General features: G+C 38.4%; 1 protein-coding gene across 1 annotated transcript in view; it reads right to left on the bottom strand.

The window, feature by feature from the left end:
* Positions 1-64: 64 nt before the first annotated feature.
* The window catches only part of LOC144022912 (zinc fingers and homeoboxes protein 2-like), an 83,158-nt gene continuing 63,340 nt past the window's right edge, over positions 65-19,882 (bottom strand). Inside the window, exons 2-11 of the mRNA XM_077528114.1 lie at positions 14,841-15,053; positions 14,430-14,696; positions 14,029-14,244; positions 13,867-13,951; positions 11,453-11,638; positions 7,050-7,465; positions 5,153-5,381; positions 4,913-5,081; positions 4,562-4,681; positions 65-1,451 (exon numbers count right to left, since the gene is read on the bottom strand). Of these exons, the coding sequence (XP_077384240.1) occupies positions 4,564-4,681; positions 4,913-5,081; positions 5,153-5,381; positions 7,050-7,465; positions 11,453-11,638; positions 13,867-13,951; positions 14,029-14,244; positions 14,430-14,696; positions 14,841-15,053 (1,899 nt within the window). The 3' untranslated portion in view covers positions 65-1,451; positions 4,562-4,563. The remainder of the gene's footprint in view (positions 1,452-4,561; positions 4,682-4,912; positions 5,082-5,152; positions 5,382-7,049; positions 7,466-11,452; positions 11,639-13,866; positions 13,952-14,028; positions 14,245-14,429; positions 14,697-14,840; positions 15,054-19,882) is intronic.

Raw genomic sequence — 19,882 nt, 5'->3', positions numbered from 1 at the left:
TACTTTACACCACCCACAGCAATCACAACTCATTTCTCATAAAATAATTGTTCTTGAGTAAGTACACATTTGAACAATCTCCAGGTTTTAATGCATGAAAACTAAGACCAGCATTGCGTATTCATTGAGTTAGAGCAGAGCTAAAGTAGAAAATGAAAATGCAGGCAGTATTTCTGAGTAGCCAACCAGAAGCCAGAATATGCTCATAGATGCTTGTACATGAAACTTAAGCAGCGGAAACATGTTCATTCTGCTCTTCAAACCAGCGTTATCATATAGAAGTGACAGTTGAATCTCGAGCAGTGCTTGCACAAATGATGCACGAGGATGCAATAAGACAAAACAAAAATGCAACATCCCTTTAAATTTTCAGTACAAGTTACAAAAAGTTTGATTGTAAGGCAGCCAACACAGGTTTGATCTTTCACTTAAAAAAAAAAAATTGCCATTTGAGCTAGTTTTAATCTGAACTAGAATGAATTAAAATCCCCCACTCTATTGAGAAGACAAAACACAAAGGCGAAAAGCAAATGAAACGTTCACATTTCACAGCTGAACAAGATCCACACGTAAAACGGCTGTACTTGTTTAATTGAATGTCCCCAACGTTCAGTCAAAAATAGTCCAACTTTTGTTTTTCCATCGAAATGAACCATCATCAATTGATGATGCAGAAAGACCTGAAAAGGCAGCATGGTGTGATCAGACAGACTATGAATTTAAACATTAAAAGAACAGAAAGAAGAACATTCTGCACTGTTATTGCCTCAGGTGCTGATGCAGGAGCACACCAGCTGATTCAAAAAGATACAAGTTAGTGCATTCTATCATTCATTGGCCTAATGCAGTTCGTCTTGGTCTGCACACGTGTCTCTTTGTGGCAAACGTCTCCAACACCGAGTCCAAGCTTGCGCTCCCACAATCCATTCCTTCTTACTTCGAGAACATTGCCAGAGACTCCTTTTTGTAAGGGAATGAGTAAAATTGTAGCTGGAGTTTAAGCGGCCGAGCACAACAAAGCCTTATAGTGTCGTTTAAAAAAACAAAAAAACAAAACTTACTCATACTGAGCAGAAAGCAGGTTCAATTTTCCTCCAAAATAGGATTGATATTCAGCAAATAAACAGCTATTTTACACTTCAAGCTTTAAAGAACACTATTGGGCACAAGTCTTTTAAAAAAAAAAGTAACAAAACATGCCCTTCCATCAAAACTGTACACTTTTTTTTTTAGCAATACAGAAAAATATTTACAAGGGTACTTCTTCAAAAAAAAGATGAAGTCCAGCTTTGGCACTCCTCTACATGCGCATCTGCAGCACACGTCGGGGCGACGCGTGAGCAGACGGCCACTCTGCTTTTGCCACACTACAAGCATGGCGAGACATCCCTGCTTCCACTTTTGGCATCTTGTACGTGACCTCCTGTGACTCGTGGATGGATTCACATCATCTAGAAGAGAAATGAGACACAAACGGGAAGTGAGCTTACAATCAAATTTGTAGATTTAATCACTGCTGAGGGATTATTTTTCCACAAATAACATTTGAGGGTGAAAAAGTAAAAGAAGCAAATGTTGCAATATAACAATGGATTGCCAGAAAATGTATAACAAATGTCCTCGTCAACAGTGATAGTCACTGACAATGCTACAGGCAACGTGACGTCATCATTAACTGAAATGGCAGTCCTGCCTCCCCCTCCAATAATAGCATGGTGCGTGTGCACGCTCACTAATGACGGCGTAGTGCGACTCACATCACGCCATGCCGTCAAACTGTCCATTAAAAGGACCAATCACAGTTAATTAGACTCAAATAACTTCCTGGGTGGATGAGACTGCAGCTGTGGCATTTTAAAGGCCCAGTCTACCATTCATGGCCACAGCCAATCAAAGGCAGTTATTTCTGGTGCGGGTCATACAAGGATAAACTCCTCTCTGCGTGAAATCTACTGAAAAGTAGGCAAACGCTGAAGCCAAGATGGCAGCAGTCACTTCTGGTTTTGAACCTTTCAAGCTGCGCCGCATGGTGCACAGAGTTGTGTACTTCTCCAACAAGGATAAGGTGACGTTTAAGGATGTGTTGTTGTTGTTTTTTTTTAAACCTTCATTATTGATAAACTATAGCAAATAATACAAAGGTTATGCATGTACATTATGTATGACACATATACATAATGTGCTATTGACATGTGGTCATTCCTATACTGTATGTCAAAAGAGCCGTCGCCGCCATGCTCCATAGAGGGTTGCTCCTCCCATAGTGGCTGGAGGCCGATATACACTGATGTCTATTCTGTCATTTGGGAAACTCACAAAATTCCCGATGGCCACCACACCCGGGTGCAACTGCAGTCACAGGAACAAAAAGCTGCTTCGGTTGGAGATGCTCTCGTAGCTTTTACCTTCAATATGCTTGTCTAAAATTTTATTTCTATTCTCTTGAGACAACCCTCTCCTTCACGTCATCTGATCCATGTTTAGTATGGTATACATCATGTCACGCAACAGCACAGTGCCTACTTATCACCCTTTAAATAGGCCAACTGACTGATTATAAGTTTGAAGACAACTGTGATGACAATTAGACAACATACTTTGGTTGAACACTTCCCCATGGTCAAATTATTTTCAATCCTTTCTATGGGTGATCATTTTTGTCCAAGTCCATTTCATTTATTTATTTATTTTTCTAAACTCATTCACTCCCAGCCATTTTCACTGAAGCAACCCCCTTTGCTCCTGGCTGTTTTACTGGATTTGGACTGATTTTGCAAGGTCCACAGAATATTGTGTTCTATTGCTACATGGAACCTACCAAAAGAAACATTAGACCAGTGGTGTCCAAACTACGGCCCGGGGGCCATTTGCGGCCCGCCGTCCATTTTTCAGTGGCCCGCGACATATGTTAGAAATGGCAGTTGACTCAGTTCAAATAAATAAACAAAACAAAAATGTTTGGAGATGGTCAAAGTAAGAAGGGGGGGGGGGGGGGTAATCGAAAAACAGGTGCTATTAAAGGTTATTTTAGTTAACTAAAACTAATGAAAAAAATAAAACTAAAATTCAAAAAACAATATTGTTACCAAAATAAAATAAAAACGAAATGCTTTTTTAAAAATGAAAACTGAAACTACATTTTATGTTTGCAAAACTAACTAAAACTATAATTATAGCAAACATGTCCTTCGTTTTAGTCTTTGGTAATTAATTTAATGCATGAGCCTTTGGGGATGATTTTAAATGTGATTTTTAGTTGATTTATTTTGATATAAACCAGAATAATGATGTTTGAAAGTATGTCACACAGACGCGACGTCATCTAGCAGCAGCCAAAAAAAAAACCTAATACTAATACTGAAACTAACAAACTAAACTAAAACTAAACATTTTTTTAAAGAACTAAACTAATAAAAACTAACAGAACCACCCTGAAAACTAATAAAAACTAAAATGAAAAAAATCCCAAACTATAATAACCCTAGTGTCATATTTCAAATAAATTGGTTTATATACTGTAGCATTGTTTTAAATATGCAAAAGCACAAATTATTTGTACAATTTTTAGGACTAAACATAATTTCTCTTCAGAACATTATGTGGCCCTTGCGTCCTTCTGATTTTCTAATGTGGCCCTCAAATGAAAAAGTTTGGACACCCCTGCATTAGAGTCTCATCTTTCATCAGGAAGGAAAAAAAAAAAAAAAAAAAAAAGTATATTTCTATCTGTTTCCATTTTGGGGCAAATTGGCATTAGAATACTGTATAGCTAAGTTTCATCATCATTCACCAATCTGCTTAGAATTGTGGAGAAAAATCTCGTTTATTCATCATGGCCCTGGTTGATCTCTCATACTCTGCTGCCACCTGCTGGCTGTTTTTGTAATTACTACAATTTTTTCACCCATTCAACATGCAGTTGACAGTTGAGGGGCTGCAGCAAAGCCCTTTGTATGCTCGAGCATAAAAACAAAACAAAAAAAAAAAGTTTAAATACGCCTCGGGACACTTAATACATTTAAAATAGAATGTATTTATACGTTTTTGGTAGCAAATGAGTTAATATAATTCTGTTGAGCCACAATTCAAAAGCAACATCTGATTTTCATAAAATTTGTCTTAATTATTGTACTTTGCCAGATTTAAGTTACTTCTGTGATCACTGTGGGTTTTTTCTTTCATTAACAGAGGGGCAGCAACAATTATGTCTATGCGTGTATATAACATCTCCTGTCTATTTCCATTAGTGCCAATATGTGTTGTTTCTTCCATGTTATTGTTAAGACTTGAATGATCGAGGATACCAATAGCAATGTATCATCCAATAATGGCAGCAAAACAAGCTGTTTGGACACAATACAATTACTCATTAACTCATCCCAAACTGTATGTTCTTTGCAAATAAAAATGAACTAAACAGGCTTTACAGTGGTATTACATTTATTGGAGAGAAAAAAAATAGCCTTGTTACAAAAAAAAAGACATAATCGATCAAACAAATTTCCCATCTTTGTTTGGTCAATTCAAATGATCAATGTATGATCAAAGTAAATGTGCTTACCATCAGCCAGTGACCCTCCCAGGTTGCTCCATGGTCAAAACATCAGCATCTGCTGCCAGTCTCTGTCTTTGTAATCCTCCCTCACTCTCTTCGCCCACAGCCACAGTCACCTGAACCCACCTTCCAAAAACACAAAGCACCAACTTCAACACAGCCAGATGCACTCTGGGATATTATATGTGCGTGAAACTGAGAGCTGATGCAATAATAAATATCACCTCATGCATCATCAGTGACGGCCTTTTTAAAGGTAGTAATGTTGACAGGTGCAAGTGTAGTCAATTTGAATAGTGTGAATTGAGAGACTAGGAAATAGAGATTTTATTTAATTTAACAGCATGAGACACGTACCTCCCCTTTTCAGAAATGCTAGAGCTGTTCTGGTCCAGCCTTGCCTGGCTCAGGTCCGACACACTGTGAGTGAGTTTTTCAGTCAACCACTGTACTGTGTCTGGATTGGACAGCTTGGAGTTCTCCACAGATGCAGCTTCTGCTGCTTTCTTCTCGCCAGCTTCCTCCACTATACCAAAGTTTCTGGAGTTAAACGCGAAAACTAGACAAAGCGTGACATAATGATCAGCTGTAACATACCTTTTCCTTCCAGTGATACACTTTGTTGTTTGTCTCCGTTCTGCTCTTGTCCACATTTCTGCTCTTCTTTTTTGCTCTGGTAGGCTTCCAACCAGTCCAAGGTCTCACCGTTCTTCAGAGCCGAGCGATGCTCCTTAAACCAGCGGACAATGTCAGTGCGGCCCATGCTTGTTTGCGCTTCCAGCTGGCTGTACTCCTCGGGTGTTGGCCATTGGGTCCGACAGAACATCTGCCAAGAAACGTCAGAAGAGAAAAAGAAAAACATCACTATAAGGAAGCTATTTAATTTGATTTACTACTCAACCAGAATCTAGAATAAATCTGTGCTGCAGTCTTGTTCATGCAACTAAACAGCAGGTGGCAGAATAAGCTCTACTGCCATGAGAACATGGCTTACACGTGACACACTTTAATTGAAAAATGTTCAATTTTGGCAGAAGCACACTGTTACTTGGCACATTTAATAGGAGAGATGGTGGTGGAGTGATTTCAAAGTGACAACAGTAAGAGGTATTGGCGGGGATGTACATTGAAAACAGCACACAGAAAATTAAGTAAACGGTTAGTAATGCGGTGTCTTCGTGTCCTGAGCTCTGAGACAAGAAAAATGTCGTTTCTGTGACGTGGAGAAGATGGCACAGTTATGAACGGAGATCTCCACTATTTTGAATCTCTCAGGCTGGTTGAAAGTGATTTTAACATTTTTAACAATAAAAATGTAAACAGCTCAGCAACACGCGCGTCATGATGGTTTTCTGAGTACCCAGACCCTCCCCCAATAAAACAAAATCACCTTTCAGAGTGGCCTTTTATTGTGAGTAGTCTAAGGCACACCTGTGCACTAATCATGGTGTCTAATCAGCATTTTGATACATAGCTCGTGCAAAAAAAGATACTCATAGCTTTTGCATAACTTAAATGCCACATAGCTTGTGCAAAAAAAGCTACTCATAACTTTTGCTCAACTTAAATGCCATATATATCCATCCATCCATTTTCTTGACCGCTTATTCCTCACAAGGGTCGCGGTGCTCGCGCCTATCTCAGCTGGCTCTGGGCAGTAGGCGGGGGACACCCTGGACTGGTTGCCAGCCAATCACAGGGCACACAGAGACGAACAACCATCCACACTCACAAGCACACCTAGGGACAATTCGGAGCGCCCAATTAACCTGCCATGCATGTTTTTGGGATGTGGGAGGAGACCGGAGTACCCGAAGAAGACCCACGCAGGCGCAAGCTTATGTAAAAAAAGGTTACTTATAGCTTTTGCATAACTTAAATACCATATAGCTTGTGCAAAAAAAGGTGCTCAGAGCTTTTGCTCAACTTAAATTCTTATGCAAACCAAAACTAATTATGGCTTTTGCATAACGTAAATGCCACATAGCTTGTGCAAAAAAGGGATACTCGCTATTTCTCAACTTAAATGCCATACGTAGCTTATGCAAAAAAAACAACAAAAAAACGCTACTTATAGCTTTTGTATAACAAATGCCACATAGCTTGTGCAAAAAAAAAAAAAGGCTACTCATAGCTTTTGCTCAACTTAAATGCCACATATATAGCTTATGTAAAAAAAAAACAAAAAAAAACCCTACTCATAGCGTATGTTGCGTATTTATTTCTAAGCACCTCAATTTCACGATTTAGCCAATTTTCACATTGTGGTACTTTAAATGGACGAATTAATTGAATTAATTCGATTTATCGCCCAACCCTACTTAGACCACAGCATGTAAAAAAAAAAACCCTGACAACTAATAATCTATTTCTAGTCACAGGCTACAAAACTCAATTCATTTCATTATCATTAGCAATCTATCTAAAAATTAGATATTTTGTCTTTGTTACAACTTCAGACATGATTTGACACAGTCAGAGTATCAATTGTTACCTCTCTCAGTAGAGCGAGTGAGCCACTTGGGATGGGAGCCGGGCTCGTCGACAGAGAGAGGACGGGAGGATGCGGAGAAGAGGAGGAGGAGGAGGATGAATTAAGGATGGGAGGTGATGCAGAGGCAGACAAAATCGGAGGATGAGGGGAGGAGGCTGCGAGCACAGGAGGGGAGGATGAGGATGATGACGAAGAAGAGAGAAACGGTGGGACAGCTGATGATTGGAGCATTTTGCCGTCCTGCTCGCGATGAGAGGAACCATTGAGCAGCATTCCAGGCCTGTCGACTTTGTCGTCTGTGTTCTTGGAGGTCATGCTGAGCAAGGCCTTCTCCATGTTGTCCCTCAGTGCCCTGCGCTCAGAAAACCAGCAGTCCACCTCGGTCTTGGACAGCCTGGTCTCCTGGGCCAGTTGGTCTAGAACAGAACACAGTTCAAGGAGTCAGGTGAGCTGCTTCCACTAAAATCTGGGAATACTTTTTCTATGAACGCTTCGTGTTGGGATTCAAGAGCGTCACGGAGGGGGAAAAAAAGCATTCATGCTCCCACCTATCTGTTCTTAAAGGGGAAGTCAAGTAAATAAATGTTCTTTACAATTTGCTCTTTGCGTCCCCACTAGTCTAAACATGTTATTTTGATTAATATTGTTATTCATCTCAGGGCGGCTGCCATTTTACCTTGAAAATTACATCAGCTGTTTTCTGGGTTTGGTTATTTGACATTTGTCTATTTATTTTAGCAAAAGGGTTCAAATCAGATGGCTTTGATATCATCCGTAGGCAAAGTGATGAGCCCTCTAATGTTATACTGTAACCAGTGTTGAAATTAAGGCCCGATTATTGCCCTTCAAACATCTGCCAAAACAATCAGCGAATTGGGCCAAAAGGACGATATTTTCCCCTTAAAACGCTATAATTGAAGAAACCTGAGGTTTCAGAAGCTATGAAACTACCATGAATGCACCATTTTGCTTGTGTAGCATTAGCAACTAGCAAGTGTGTAGCATATGTTATTCTGGTTATTCTGTTGTCCCAAAGCGCCCTTTAAGCTGTTTGACACCCCAGTTAGAGTTAACTGAAACTAAACACACGGCAATAAGAATTACATCCACTGTATATTTAAATACACAACATGCTTCGTTTTGAAAACATCGCTAGCCTAGCGCTAATGCTAAAAGCGAAGGGAGGATCCCATTCAAATGCTAACGGGAAGTTAGCATCAACTTTGGGAGTGATTTTACTTCAAATAATGAATATTTCACACACAAATGCTGTGGGAACACATACCCACAGGTAAGATAACACTACCCAAAGGCAAAAATTCTTCCCAATGTACGAAAAACAAGTTATTTTAATAGAATTCAATCGTAACTTTCTTCTGTACTCAATATATATATTTTTTCAAAATAATTGACAGATTAATTGTGAATCTGTATTTTATTTCTGCCAAAAGTCGGTATTGGCATCAGCCTCAAAAAATGTATATCCGTCTGGGCCTAGTTTAAGTCCTTAAATTCTCGGATCTTTTTACAAAGCATTTTTCAAACATCCACACACACAATAATGCAGGGCTCTAAATTATCACCCACCAACCCGCCAAATGCGTTGTTAAAATTCATTTTGGCGGGTGGTCATAAATATTTACTAGCCAATTTGGCTGGTAATGCAAGAGGCATTTGTATCTATCAGTATAAAACACAAAAGGTGTCTTGACAGCTGAAATGTGTATTGACTGTTATTTTGGAGGTGCCGCGGGAAGCGTGTCACGACGTGTCTTCCTTCTGGACCTTCACAATTTACAAGAGTCCACATCCCTCTCCTCAAACTCAACAACTTTGACAAGAGTGACATTAATCAAAATAACTAAATAAAAATAAAATAAAAAATAATTTCCCAAAAAACGGCCACCATGATGAGTGATTTGTTGACAATTCTGTTCCACCAAGAACTATCAACACCAAAACTCCACAAGCACCGTATGACAGCGATAAAGAAAAGATACCAGTAAGTCATCGCGACACACTCACCAGTGTAATTAATAGTGCCAACAATTATATTCCTCTTATTTCACGAGTGCTGAACACGTGAAAAGTGTGGAAAGAAATATGAAGTCTCTGCAAATCGAGTCGAGGTCTGTCGGGATCACCGAACAAATTAAGGTGAGAAACTGTACACACTTATATAACATTTATAAGTGAATGATGCAAGCCTAGAGAGTCTTTAAATGTGTAGAATTATAAACTGAAGATATATCAGTAGACTCTCTTAATTGGAAAGTGTACAAAAATATGTTGAGTTGGAGAAGATGTTTTGAAATGCTCATGCCATCGGAAGAAACAGCAGGCCTTTCACAGACCATATGGATGTGGGAGTAAATAAATTAACTTTATTATACGTTTCAGAATCAGTGTATTTAATACGACACAACATGCTGCTAATGACATACTGTACTTACTTTATGTTTAGGGGCTTCAAAAAAAAAAAAAAATTGGGGAAAATTTTCAGAGAAAAAAAAAATTGTCTGCTGGAAATTGTGTTTGGCTTGTAACTTGTGAGTTAACAGCCACATCGATTGGTCATCAAAAAAGTTAACTTAGAGCCCTGCAATAATGTATATGAAGTAAACGGAATTTCTTGTTAAAATGGTTGTTATGTACTGTAGCTCTGCAGACATCTACATTACTTCAAATAAACAATACAAAAAGTAACAAAACTTGTTTGTTAGCTTATTTCTTTGTTGTAACAATGCTTCCCAACAATAATTTGAAAGCCGGGTTTATTTCTCATTTAAATGGCGTCACATTTGTAAGAAACATATTTGCGGGATGAGCAGTAGAGCTGACAATGTGGCCTGTACCCATGGCAAATTTTCCAAACAGCTTATTTTGCTGTTACCAATGACTTCACGTTACATGGATTGGTTGACTGAAGTTTGAGTGTGACAAGACACTGTTCAATGAATATTGTAAGTTCTTAAAATTCTAATCAGGAGCCTCAGTGGCATGTGGAGGAATCGTACACATCCACAGCAGCCTGGCACCTCCTCCTTATGCGTCACTAGCCTGGCCGCACACTGTTGTGGGATGGTATTCCATTCTTCAAGCAGCCTTTGTTGCAAGTCAGTCAATGTGGTTCATTTGAGGTCAGGCCATTCCATCCTCTCTACTCCCATTCCAAAAGTCATTTCTGCTAAGGCCAACTCTGTGGGGTGAGTGTTGTCATCTTGGAGGATAGAGTTTGTCGTGAAGTTACGCATCTCCTGAACCATAATGAAGGCACCTCACAATTCCCACACCCTTCTAAACATTTGTTAACTTAATAAATATAATAAGAAAAATAGCCGCATAAAGAGAGTAAATCATTGGCGTGCAAAATATCGAGGTACAGCCAAAGATAAACTCCGTAATGTGTGAATTTTGGGCCCAAATACAAAGCCGCGACATAGAGAATCTGCGATAAGTGAACCACGAAGTAGCGAGGGATCACTAGAAAGGTCTATAAGGGATGTCCAAACTTTTTCCTCTGAGGGCCACATCCAGAAAAATCGAAGGATGCAAGAGTCGCTTTAAAAATTTTCAACTTTAGTTCATTAAATTGCACCATAATCAGTCAAGCAATTGTCTATTGTTTATATATTACAGTTACTTTGAAAACATATTTTGTAAAATGAGATGAGATAAATATTTTAAACAACATTTTTAAAGCAGTTAATTAATTAATCTAACAGGTTTACAACTGGGAGAAACAATTTTTGTGTCTAAAATGAATTACCAACTATCACCTCAGTGTTAGGAAGATAAATGTTCCTATTTTTCTTGTAAATAGTTCAATTGTACCTCTTCATAGAAAATCTAAAATGAATTAAATACTAGTAGTGGTAGTCTCCACCAACTGTACAAATAGTTTTTTATCATATCACATGCCGCGGGCCACTGAAAAATGGTTGGCGGGCCATAGTTTGGACACCACTGGTCTATACAGTATACCACTGTACATAATTTCAATATATTTAGTTTCATATTTTTCATTCTAAATTTTCTATTTCTATTTTTAAATCATATTTAATTAGAAAAAAAAAGTCTCGACGTAAAAATAGCCTCTTGGAATCCATTGTGCTCATGAGAGGACTAACTGTAATAATAATGATAATAATAGTAATTTAGCAAAACACAATCTAATCAAATAAAGTCTTTCACACACCCTGCACATCTTTTGCTGTGAAAAAAAGCTGATTTCTTCTCAAAAGTAAAGTTTGTTTGGAAAAATCTTTTTTTTTGTGAAATTTTAATCCATCTAAGTAGTGTATTTTCAACTTTTCACCTAGGTTTTATTATGCAGGCAATTGTCCTAAGTCATCACTTTACTTTTCTGCTACCATGTGAAAAGTCTGACAGTGAAGTTGTACCAAGCTGAGTATCCGTTGGAGTGCTGCTTCGCTGGAAACTCTCCTCGAGTGCCTTCAGTTGCTCCGAGGACTTCCCCTTCACACGCTCCAGCAAGGGGAAGTGGCTCGGGACCGCTTTCTTCACGGGTCCATCTTTACGTACTGGAGTCACTTCGGCTTTCACCAAAAGTGGAGGCGGAGGAACACCTTAGATGGGTACAGACAGAAACAAATAGGAATTGGATGCAGTAGAACTACAGTAGAAATATAGGTCATAGAGATGACCTCAATGTATCCCACTGTTCATCATGATAAATTCAACATGAAGTGCAAACACAAGTGGAAGTTGAGCTGAAGTTGCTTAAGTACAGGCTCATCAAGCCTTGAAAGTGAACTTTTTTTTTTGTATAAACTGTGATATGTGTTCACCACAGATATTTGCATGAAAATTACTTTTGAGGAACATTAAAGTGAAAAATACACATTTAAATACATTGGCATTAGGGCTTGGTATTGCCACTAACCTTACGATACGATACGTATCACGATACAGCTGTCACGATACGATACGTATCTTGATACATATGTATCCCAATACATGATCTTCAAGGCGATACGTATCCCGATATTTTACATTCATTTACTTGCATTTTATAATAACAGTCAAATGTATACCTAAAGGATGTTTATTATGATGGATGACAAAAAATTTTTGTTAGTAAAAACAAACAAAATGTATTAATAGGCGGGAAACTGTATTAATAGGCATGAGCCGATATGAGCAAAAATATCAAAGTATTAAAATTACAGCTCTAAAATGTGCTCATTTGAAATATTTGGGTAAATAAAAACAGCATTTTTTTCATGTATCACATTCTATTTCATTTTTAAACAAAATAAACGAAAACTGGGACATTAAGATACGTGCCATGTTACGTTTATAAGTAAATAAATGTTATTCTGTTTTAATTTTTCTTAGCAAGACACAGTTTCCAATCACTGGTGAGCTATTTTTGCATTAATTGAAGGCAATTAACTCAAAGACGCTGCAGTTTGTTTTTTTGGGGGGGTTTTTAGGTACAAGGCAAGCTGCAAAGGCACCCGTGTCCCCTCTGCTCCCACTTCTCCTGCGCAACTTCAAAGAGGCTGTACAGCCTTGCGCAAGCAATGCGTCGTTAACTGCCTATTTAAATTTAACGAGCAATATCGATTCTGACGCCTGTGTATCGATATGTGTATTGTAATGAGGCCCGCAACGATATATTGCTGTATCGATTTTTTTGAGCACACCCCTAATTGACATCTAGTTCTTAAATAAGACAGATTTTATTTATTCATTTATTTAGTTTACTGTTCAAGGGACCATTGAAAGGGCTGAATATTGGCACTTATGTAGGACTATATGTAAAAATTGTGACAAAAAGTCACACCCACTGAAAAACTCAGTTTAAGGTTTTTTTTGGGGTTTTTTTTGGTGACGCCTCTTATTTATGGACAACCTGCTTGTTTCTGCTCATCAACGAAATGGAGGACGCAGCATTACGATTGTTAACTGGCTCGCTTCGTCCATGCCTAGTTGTCGCTTGAGTGATCCATAACTGTGACCAATAGTCACCAAAATTCATATGCACAGCCATACTCATGTCCACTTCAACTTGTGAAAATATAAAAGTGATCAGCACAACATTTTTGATTTTATTGAAATTAGATGTGAGGGAGAGCCTTTATCACCTCCACAAAACCAATTATTTTATTTATTATACAGTATATATATTTATTAGTCTATATGCAATAAATTATGAATATGTAGTTCTCCGCATTGCAGCATATTCCTCTTTTTTTTCCATCTTCTTAAAACTGAAGCTCAACAGTAAGACCTTCATCAGACCTCATCAGTGGCATAAGAGCATTTAAGTGGTTTGGCGATCATAAGCATCAATTATGACATTACACAGGACTCCAGAATAAAAAAAAAAAGTAAATAAAATAAAATTAAATAAAAAAAAATAAAAATAAAAAAAAGGATTTTGATGGCACGAGACCTTTAAATGCAATCCATGAATGTGTGAGGTTAAACTGTATGGTCTTTGTGTGTAATTTACAGCATTCCGTTTTGAGATTGTCGAAAAGAGGCAAATAATATATCCACCTTCCATCTATCATCTTTCACTTATGTTGTTAAGATGGTGTCAGCAAATCCTTCTCTGAACACTGTGTCCAAGTTGACCCACCAATATTAGTTCTCTAAAAGTAAATGGTGTTGCCATGGCAACACCAGACACAATATTCTCCTTGTCCCAAACCAGGGTACCAAATTTATTATAAAGCAGTTATTTTAGCACTGCACATTGTTGTTTGAAAAGTAGCTTGAGAACTTGAAATGAAAACCTACAGGTGTAGCTAATTCATAACTTCAGATGTGAGACATCAAATACCTTTGAGATTAAGGAGCCTTTGTTCACTGAACCACTTCTTAATCTCCCCTCTGGACAGCCCGGTGGTCTCTATCAGCCTGTAGATCTGTCACACGGCAAGATGCATGTGATTATCATAGTCTATATTTATATCAGTAAGAGTGGTTATTTCATTATTCCTACCTCTTCTTCCTCTGGGAAAGGACACTGCATGTAGCTGGACCGCAGCACTGACAGCTGCTCGGCTGTTTTGTTGGGGTCTGCGGTGAAATTTAACACTTTGGGCGACGCGAGCTTGGATGTGGGGATAGGCGCAGATATGGCTTGAATGATGGAGGGCCGTTTACTCTCTGAGGCAGTTGAGGGTGAGGCCAAGGGTCGTTTCAGTGACTGAGCAACCTATGGAAAAACGGAGGAAAGCAACTTGAGTTACTTTTTCGGGTCACATTTCTAATTTGATTCTTTTACGATGCTTTATATTTAAATATATACATGTTAGCTTTATTTATTATTATTATTATTATTATTGTGGAATGTGGCCCATGGTCAAATAAATGCCCAAGATTTCTGTTTTTTCTTTGCACCTGGTTAGCCAACGTGAGTGCCAGTGGTGCACAAGTGGCAGCGGTGCCGTTAGCAACGGGTGTCAGCACCAGACTGGTCTGTCCCAGCAGCTGACAAGGGACGGACTGGAGAAGTGAGGCCGCAGGCTGCGCGGATTTGGAGACTGCGGTTGTCACTGTTGCGGTGTTGGTGGATGATTGAGTGGTAAGCTGAGGCGTTACTACTGTGAAGGTCTGAGGCACAGAGGAGATTGTGCCGTTGAACATCTTCTTTCTTGCTTCCTCTACCTGGTGCGAAAGAAATGTGTTCCTGTTACATTCATTAATAGATTAATTACAATTCCCTCCCATAAGAGTGTGTTTAACTGTGACTATGGACTCGGCCTCAAACAACTTGGGTGGAAAATAAATAAATAAATTGGCCATTTATACCTCCTCCGGTGACCAGCTAATGCCCTGTTTGAGCCTCTGGGTAGTAAACCAGACTTTAATTTGCTCCTCTGGATGTTTGGAGACTGCAGTGAGCCAAGAGAGCTCAGCTTGTGTTGGGTATGGGAACTTGTTGAAGGAAGAGATGAGGGTCAGGTTGTCATCCAGAGAAGGATTGTATTTGGTTGTGTTGAGGGGAATAGCAATCTTCGGCACCTGGAATAATAATAATTACACAAGTATAATGTTAATTAAGAGTCAAATTCCAACTTTTAATACTGATATTTTGTACTTCATAGAGTTTTCTGCTATAAAGCACAAATCGTGATATATTTAATATGCAGTGAAATAAATTAAATGGTTATGTCCTTTAGGGGTGTGACGATATATTTGATATCGCGATAAATCGGGATACTTTTCCTCCAGATAGATTAAAGATACACCTATGCAAGTATCGCAATATTTGTAGTTAATATACACTATCACAGCTCCATTGTTCATTACTTATTGAGCAATTACTTGGCGGGCCACTAGGGGGAGAGCCTCATAAGAGTGGCGGGCAAATATACGGACGTCTTCAGGAGTAAAAGACTCATGAGCTTACTTTTACTTGTGTAAGACATTTATCTGTCCAGCAACTGAAGACCCCAGTTTTATTATTATGTTTTAGTGACGGTACAAAAAGAAACTGTTTTCTCACTGAAAAAACATCAGTTTATGTCTTGAGTAGTATCGTGGATTTATTACCTGACCAATATATCGATAATCGCAGTATTATCATATTGTGAGATAATCGTTATTGTGAGCCTTGTATCGCATATCATATCGTATCATGAGGTACCCAAAGGTTCCCACCCCTAATGTCCTTGCTTGAAAATATGGAAGCAACTGCGTAAGGTAATAAATTGCACAACTGTAACAAAAGAACCTTAACTCTTTGACTGCCAGGCGTTATAAAAACAAAACAAAAAAATCCACAGTGCCAGCCGCTTTTGAGCATTTTAACTCATCTTTCAAGGCAAAAAGAATATTGTTTGCCTTTACTACATATACAATGTGGCTACTAGGGGTGTGAATTGCCTAGTACCTGATGATTCGATTCGTATCACGATTCACAGGTCGCGATTCGATTCGATACCGATTAATCCCGATACGAATTTATAAGTCGATTGTTGCGATTTTTTTTCATTCAAATTTAGAAAATACTAATCAGTACGCTTGTAGAGTGTAAGATTTATATGAAAATGTATTATTTATTTATCTGAAATTTCAGTCTTATAGAGGTTGTAATCTGTTTCATGTTTGAACAGCATTAAAATAAAATATTAAGGCTTAATGTTCCGTTCATATAACATTCTTCCATGCTCGTTTTGTTGAATATTTTTCCATTAAAAATGGAAGTTTAAAAATCGATTCACACACACACACACACACACACACACACACACACACACACACACACACACACACACACACACACACACACACACAAAAGGCAATGATGATAAGACGTTGAATTGGTAAGACTACCGAATGAACAATTCTGAGCTCTTAAAAAAAATAAATAAATTAAAAAAATAAATTAAAAAAAATCGATTTTTTTTATTGAATCGATTCGAGAATCGCGCGATGTAGTATCGCGATATATCGCCGAATCGAACACCCCTAGTGGCTACGAAATGAAAGATCGTATTCCATTCATTGGAATTTTACTAATCATCATGAAACGTCTTTGGCAGTCAAAGAGTTGTTAAAGGGGAAGACAACCCAAAACATTTTTTTACAATAATACGTTGTACATGCCCCCACCAGTCTAGACACAGCATTCTGGTTATTTATTTTATTAGGGCCCGAGCAGCGACCGCTGCGAGGTCCCTATTGTTTTTGTAAAAATTATTATTATTAGGGCCCGAGCAGCGGCGGCGGCGGTGCCGCTGCGAGGCCCTATTGTTTTTGTAGGAATTCTTCTTATTAGGGCCCGAGCAGCGGCGGCGGCGGTGCCGCTGCGAGGCCCTATTGTTTTTGTAGGAATTCTTCTTATTATTATTAGGGCCCGAGCAGCGACCGCTGCGAGGTCCCTATTGTTCCTGAAGGAATTCTTATTATTATTCTTCTTCTTCTTCTTCTTCTTTTTCTTTGTTATTATTCTTTTCCGCAAACAACCACATTTTTGAGGCACTAAACATGAACGAAAACTCACCAAACTTTACACACAGATCGGGTCTGGCGAAAAATTTGATATTTTAAAGTCGCCATACATGATAACAGAAAAATGGCTCTGTAGCGCCACCTACATAGGTTTAACGGATCCCTGTCCCGCTACGATTGTCCTATGGCTACGAAAATTGTGTGGCACCTGTAGCACATCCAGATGAACAAAAACCTCTTTGATATGTGTACCCTAAAATAGACAGGAAGTGAGGTATGAGTATTTGAATGTCCAATTTTGGCCCATTTTTGCACATTTACAGGGGTCATACTTTTGCCCGCTTCTCCTACACGGTTAACCCGATTGACTTCAAACTTGGGCTGTACCATCTCAACACCTGGGACAACATCATGGTAAAAAATCTAAAGTTTTTGACATACTATATGACGGTGGCGGGGCATCAAATTTACAGTTTCAAAATTCTTACTTAACGAAGCATTGCCGGTGGTACGTTTAATCTAGAGCTACGAAAATTGGTACACATATGTAACAGACTATGATCTACAAAAAAGCCTGTTGGTGCCATATGCTAAACCTAACAGGAAGTCCGCCAGAGGCGAGGCATCAAATTTTGTGTTTCAAAATTCTAACTTAATGAAGCATTCCCGGCTGTACATTTCACCTAGAGTTACCAATATTTGAAGACATATGTAACAGCCCTCAAGGTACAAAAAACTCTTTTTGAACCATATGCTAAACCGAACAGGAAGTCCGCCATTTTGATTTACTTTGGAACGTGTTGCCATTTTTTGGGCCATTTCATAGGGGTCTTATTTTAACGAACTCCTCCTACAGAGTTTATCCGATCATCTCCAAACTTGGTGTGATTCATCTTAAGATGTTGAAGATGAAAAGTTATTGAAAGCTTTTTATTTTGTCGCACGCTGTTGCCGTGGCATGCACAGTTTGCAAAGGAAAAAATTCCTTCTTAATGAAGCATTCCCAGTTGTACGAAGCAGCTAGAGCTACGAAAATTTGGAGACAAATGTAACAGCCCACGATGTACAAAAAAGTCTCTTGGTGCCATGTGCTAAACCCAACAGGAAGTCCCGTAGGGGCCGGGCATCACATTTTGAGCTAAAAAACTCCTCTTTAACGAAGCATTCCTGGTTGTACGTTTCACCTAGCGCTATGATAATTTAGAGGCATACATAAGAGCCCACGATGTACAAAAAAGTCTCTTGGAACCATGTGCTAAACCAAACAGGAAGTCCGCCATTTTGATTTATGATGGGATTTGTAGCCTTTTTTTGTGGCCTTTTTTAGGGGTCATATTTTAACTCCTCCTACAAAATTCATCCGACCGTGTTCAAACTTGGTGTGTTTCATCTTAAGATGTTTAAGATGCAAATTTATCGAAAGTTTTTTATTTTGTCGCACGCTGCTGCTATAGCGATGCATTGGTTGCCAAGTAAAGTGCTGCTTTGTTTTTTTTTTATCTATACATGTGTGAAAACTCGTGAAACTTTGCACACACATCAGACTTGTCATTAACATGAATTTTTAGAGATTTCTTGTGCAATTTGCAATAAATCGCACCCTCTATACATTTTTTATGGAGCATTTCCGATTGGATGATTCAAGCGCGAAATAACTAAAGATGACTTGACTTGACCTAGATTTGTGAAAACTCAGAGGCATACCTATTAGATTATTATTATTTTTTGTACCTTACAAGATTATCTCTTGTGCCACATTAAACCCCTTTGCAGGCCTGAGCCAAACCACGGTCCATACATTTGATACCACTGCTTTATTTCAATGGTCAAGTACTTCATAACCACACCTACTTATGCTTGTCCTTGCATATATAGTAGACAACAAAGAGCTCTTTCAACAAAAGACATTTCCATCTACAAAGTCATACAAGGTAAGCACTCTATAAATTCTGCAATCACTACACTTCTATTCCTAAATTATCACTTCAAATACCAACAATGGTTAATACAGCTACAAATTTCTTGTATGTTTATGAAGTATGATACTGTATTTATTTCTACTCCTTTGCTTTTCTACAGAACATGAACAAATCACCAAGCAAATTCTCTTTTGATAAAGACCCTCTAATCATCTCCATACGCAAAGATTGCCAACTTTTTTCCGTAAGTATACAATACATAAACTAAACAGGACAACTTTCTCAATCATATACAGTATGCCATACATATATGTATTAAGTTCTCATTTATTAACAGGTTTGTTAAAGGCACCTTTAGTGTGTTTTTCTGTTTGTAATGTTTCTCCACGAGCACGTCTAGCCATTGATATCATGTAGAACACATATGCTAACCTTTTAGAGACAATTGAAGCTTACTTGCACAGTAGCCACTATCTTAACCACTTAATTCACATGTCTACTTGACAACTTATTACATGTAGTGAAATGGTACTTTGTGCGTCTTATGCTTTTTTCTGAACACTGCTTTTCAACTCTTTCCTTAAAACCAATACATGCGGTACTGTTATACTGTATAAATATATATGTCCGTGTGTATATATTTGTATATTCTTTCAAATAAACTCGTTTTGACACACACAGCCATTGAGTAACATGCAACACGACCACAACGTTTTGCACCAACACGTTACCTCTGCTATTTAGAATCATGGAATCTAACATGACTGATTTTCATTGAATGCTTTGTCATTACAGTATGCATGCATTGATCATGCTTCCAGTCGCAACGACTTATACCAGCGCAGCCTTGATCTTCATTCCCAAATGAACCAACTAGTCCATGTGACTCGAGTCAATCGAGCACTTGAAAAACAGATAGACTTCAAAACCAAGCTTGTGAAAGAACTCCAGACTGCATTGGATATAAAGGATGCATGT

Source organism: Festucalex cinctus, chromosome 7 (genome assembly GCF_051991245.1).
Source record: "Festucalex cinctus isolate MCC-2025b chromosome 7, RoL_Fcin_1.0, whole genome shotgun sequence".
In the NCBI taxonomy this organism is placed as follows: Eukaryota; Metazoa; Chordata; class Actinopteri; order Syngnathiformes; family Syngnathidae; genus Festucalex; species Festucalex cinctus.
This window is presented reverse-complemented; position numbering and strand designations above follow the sequence as displayed.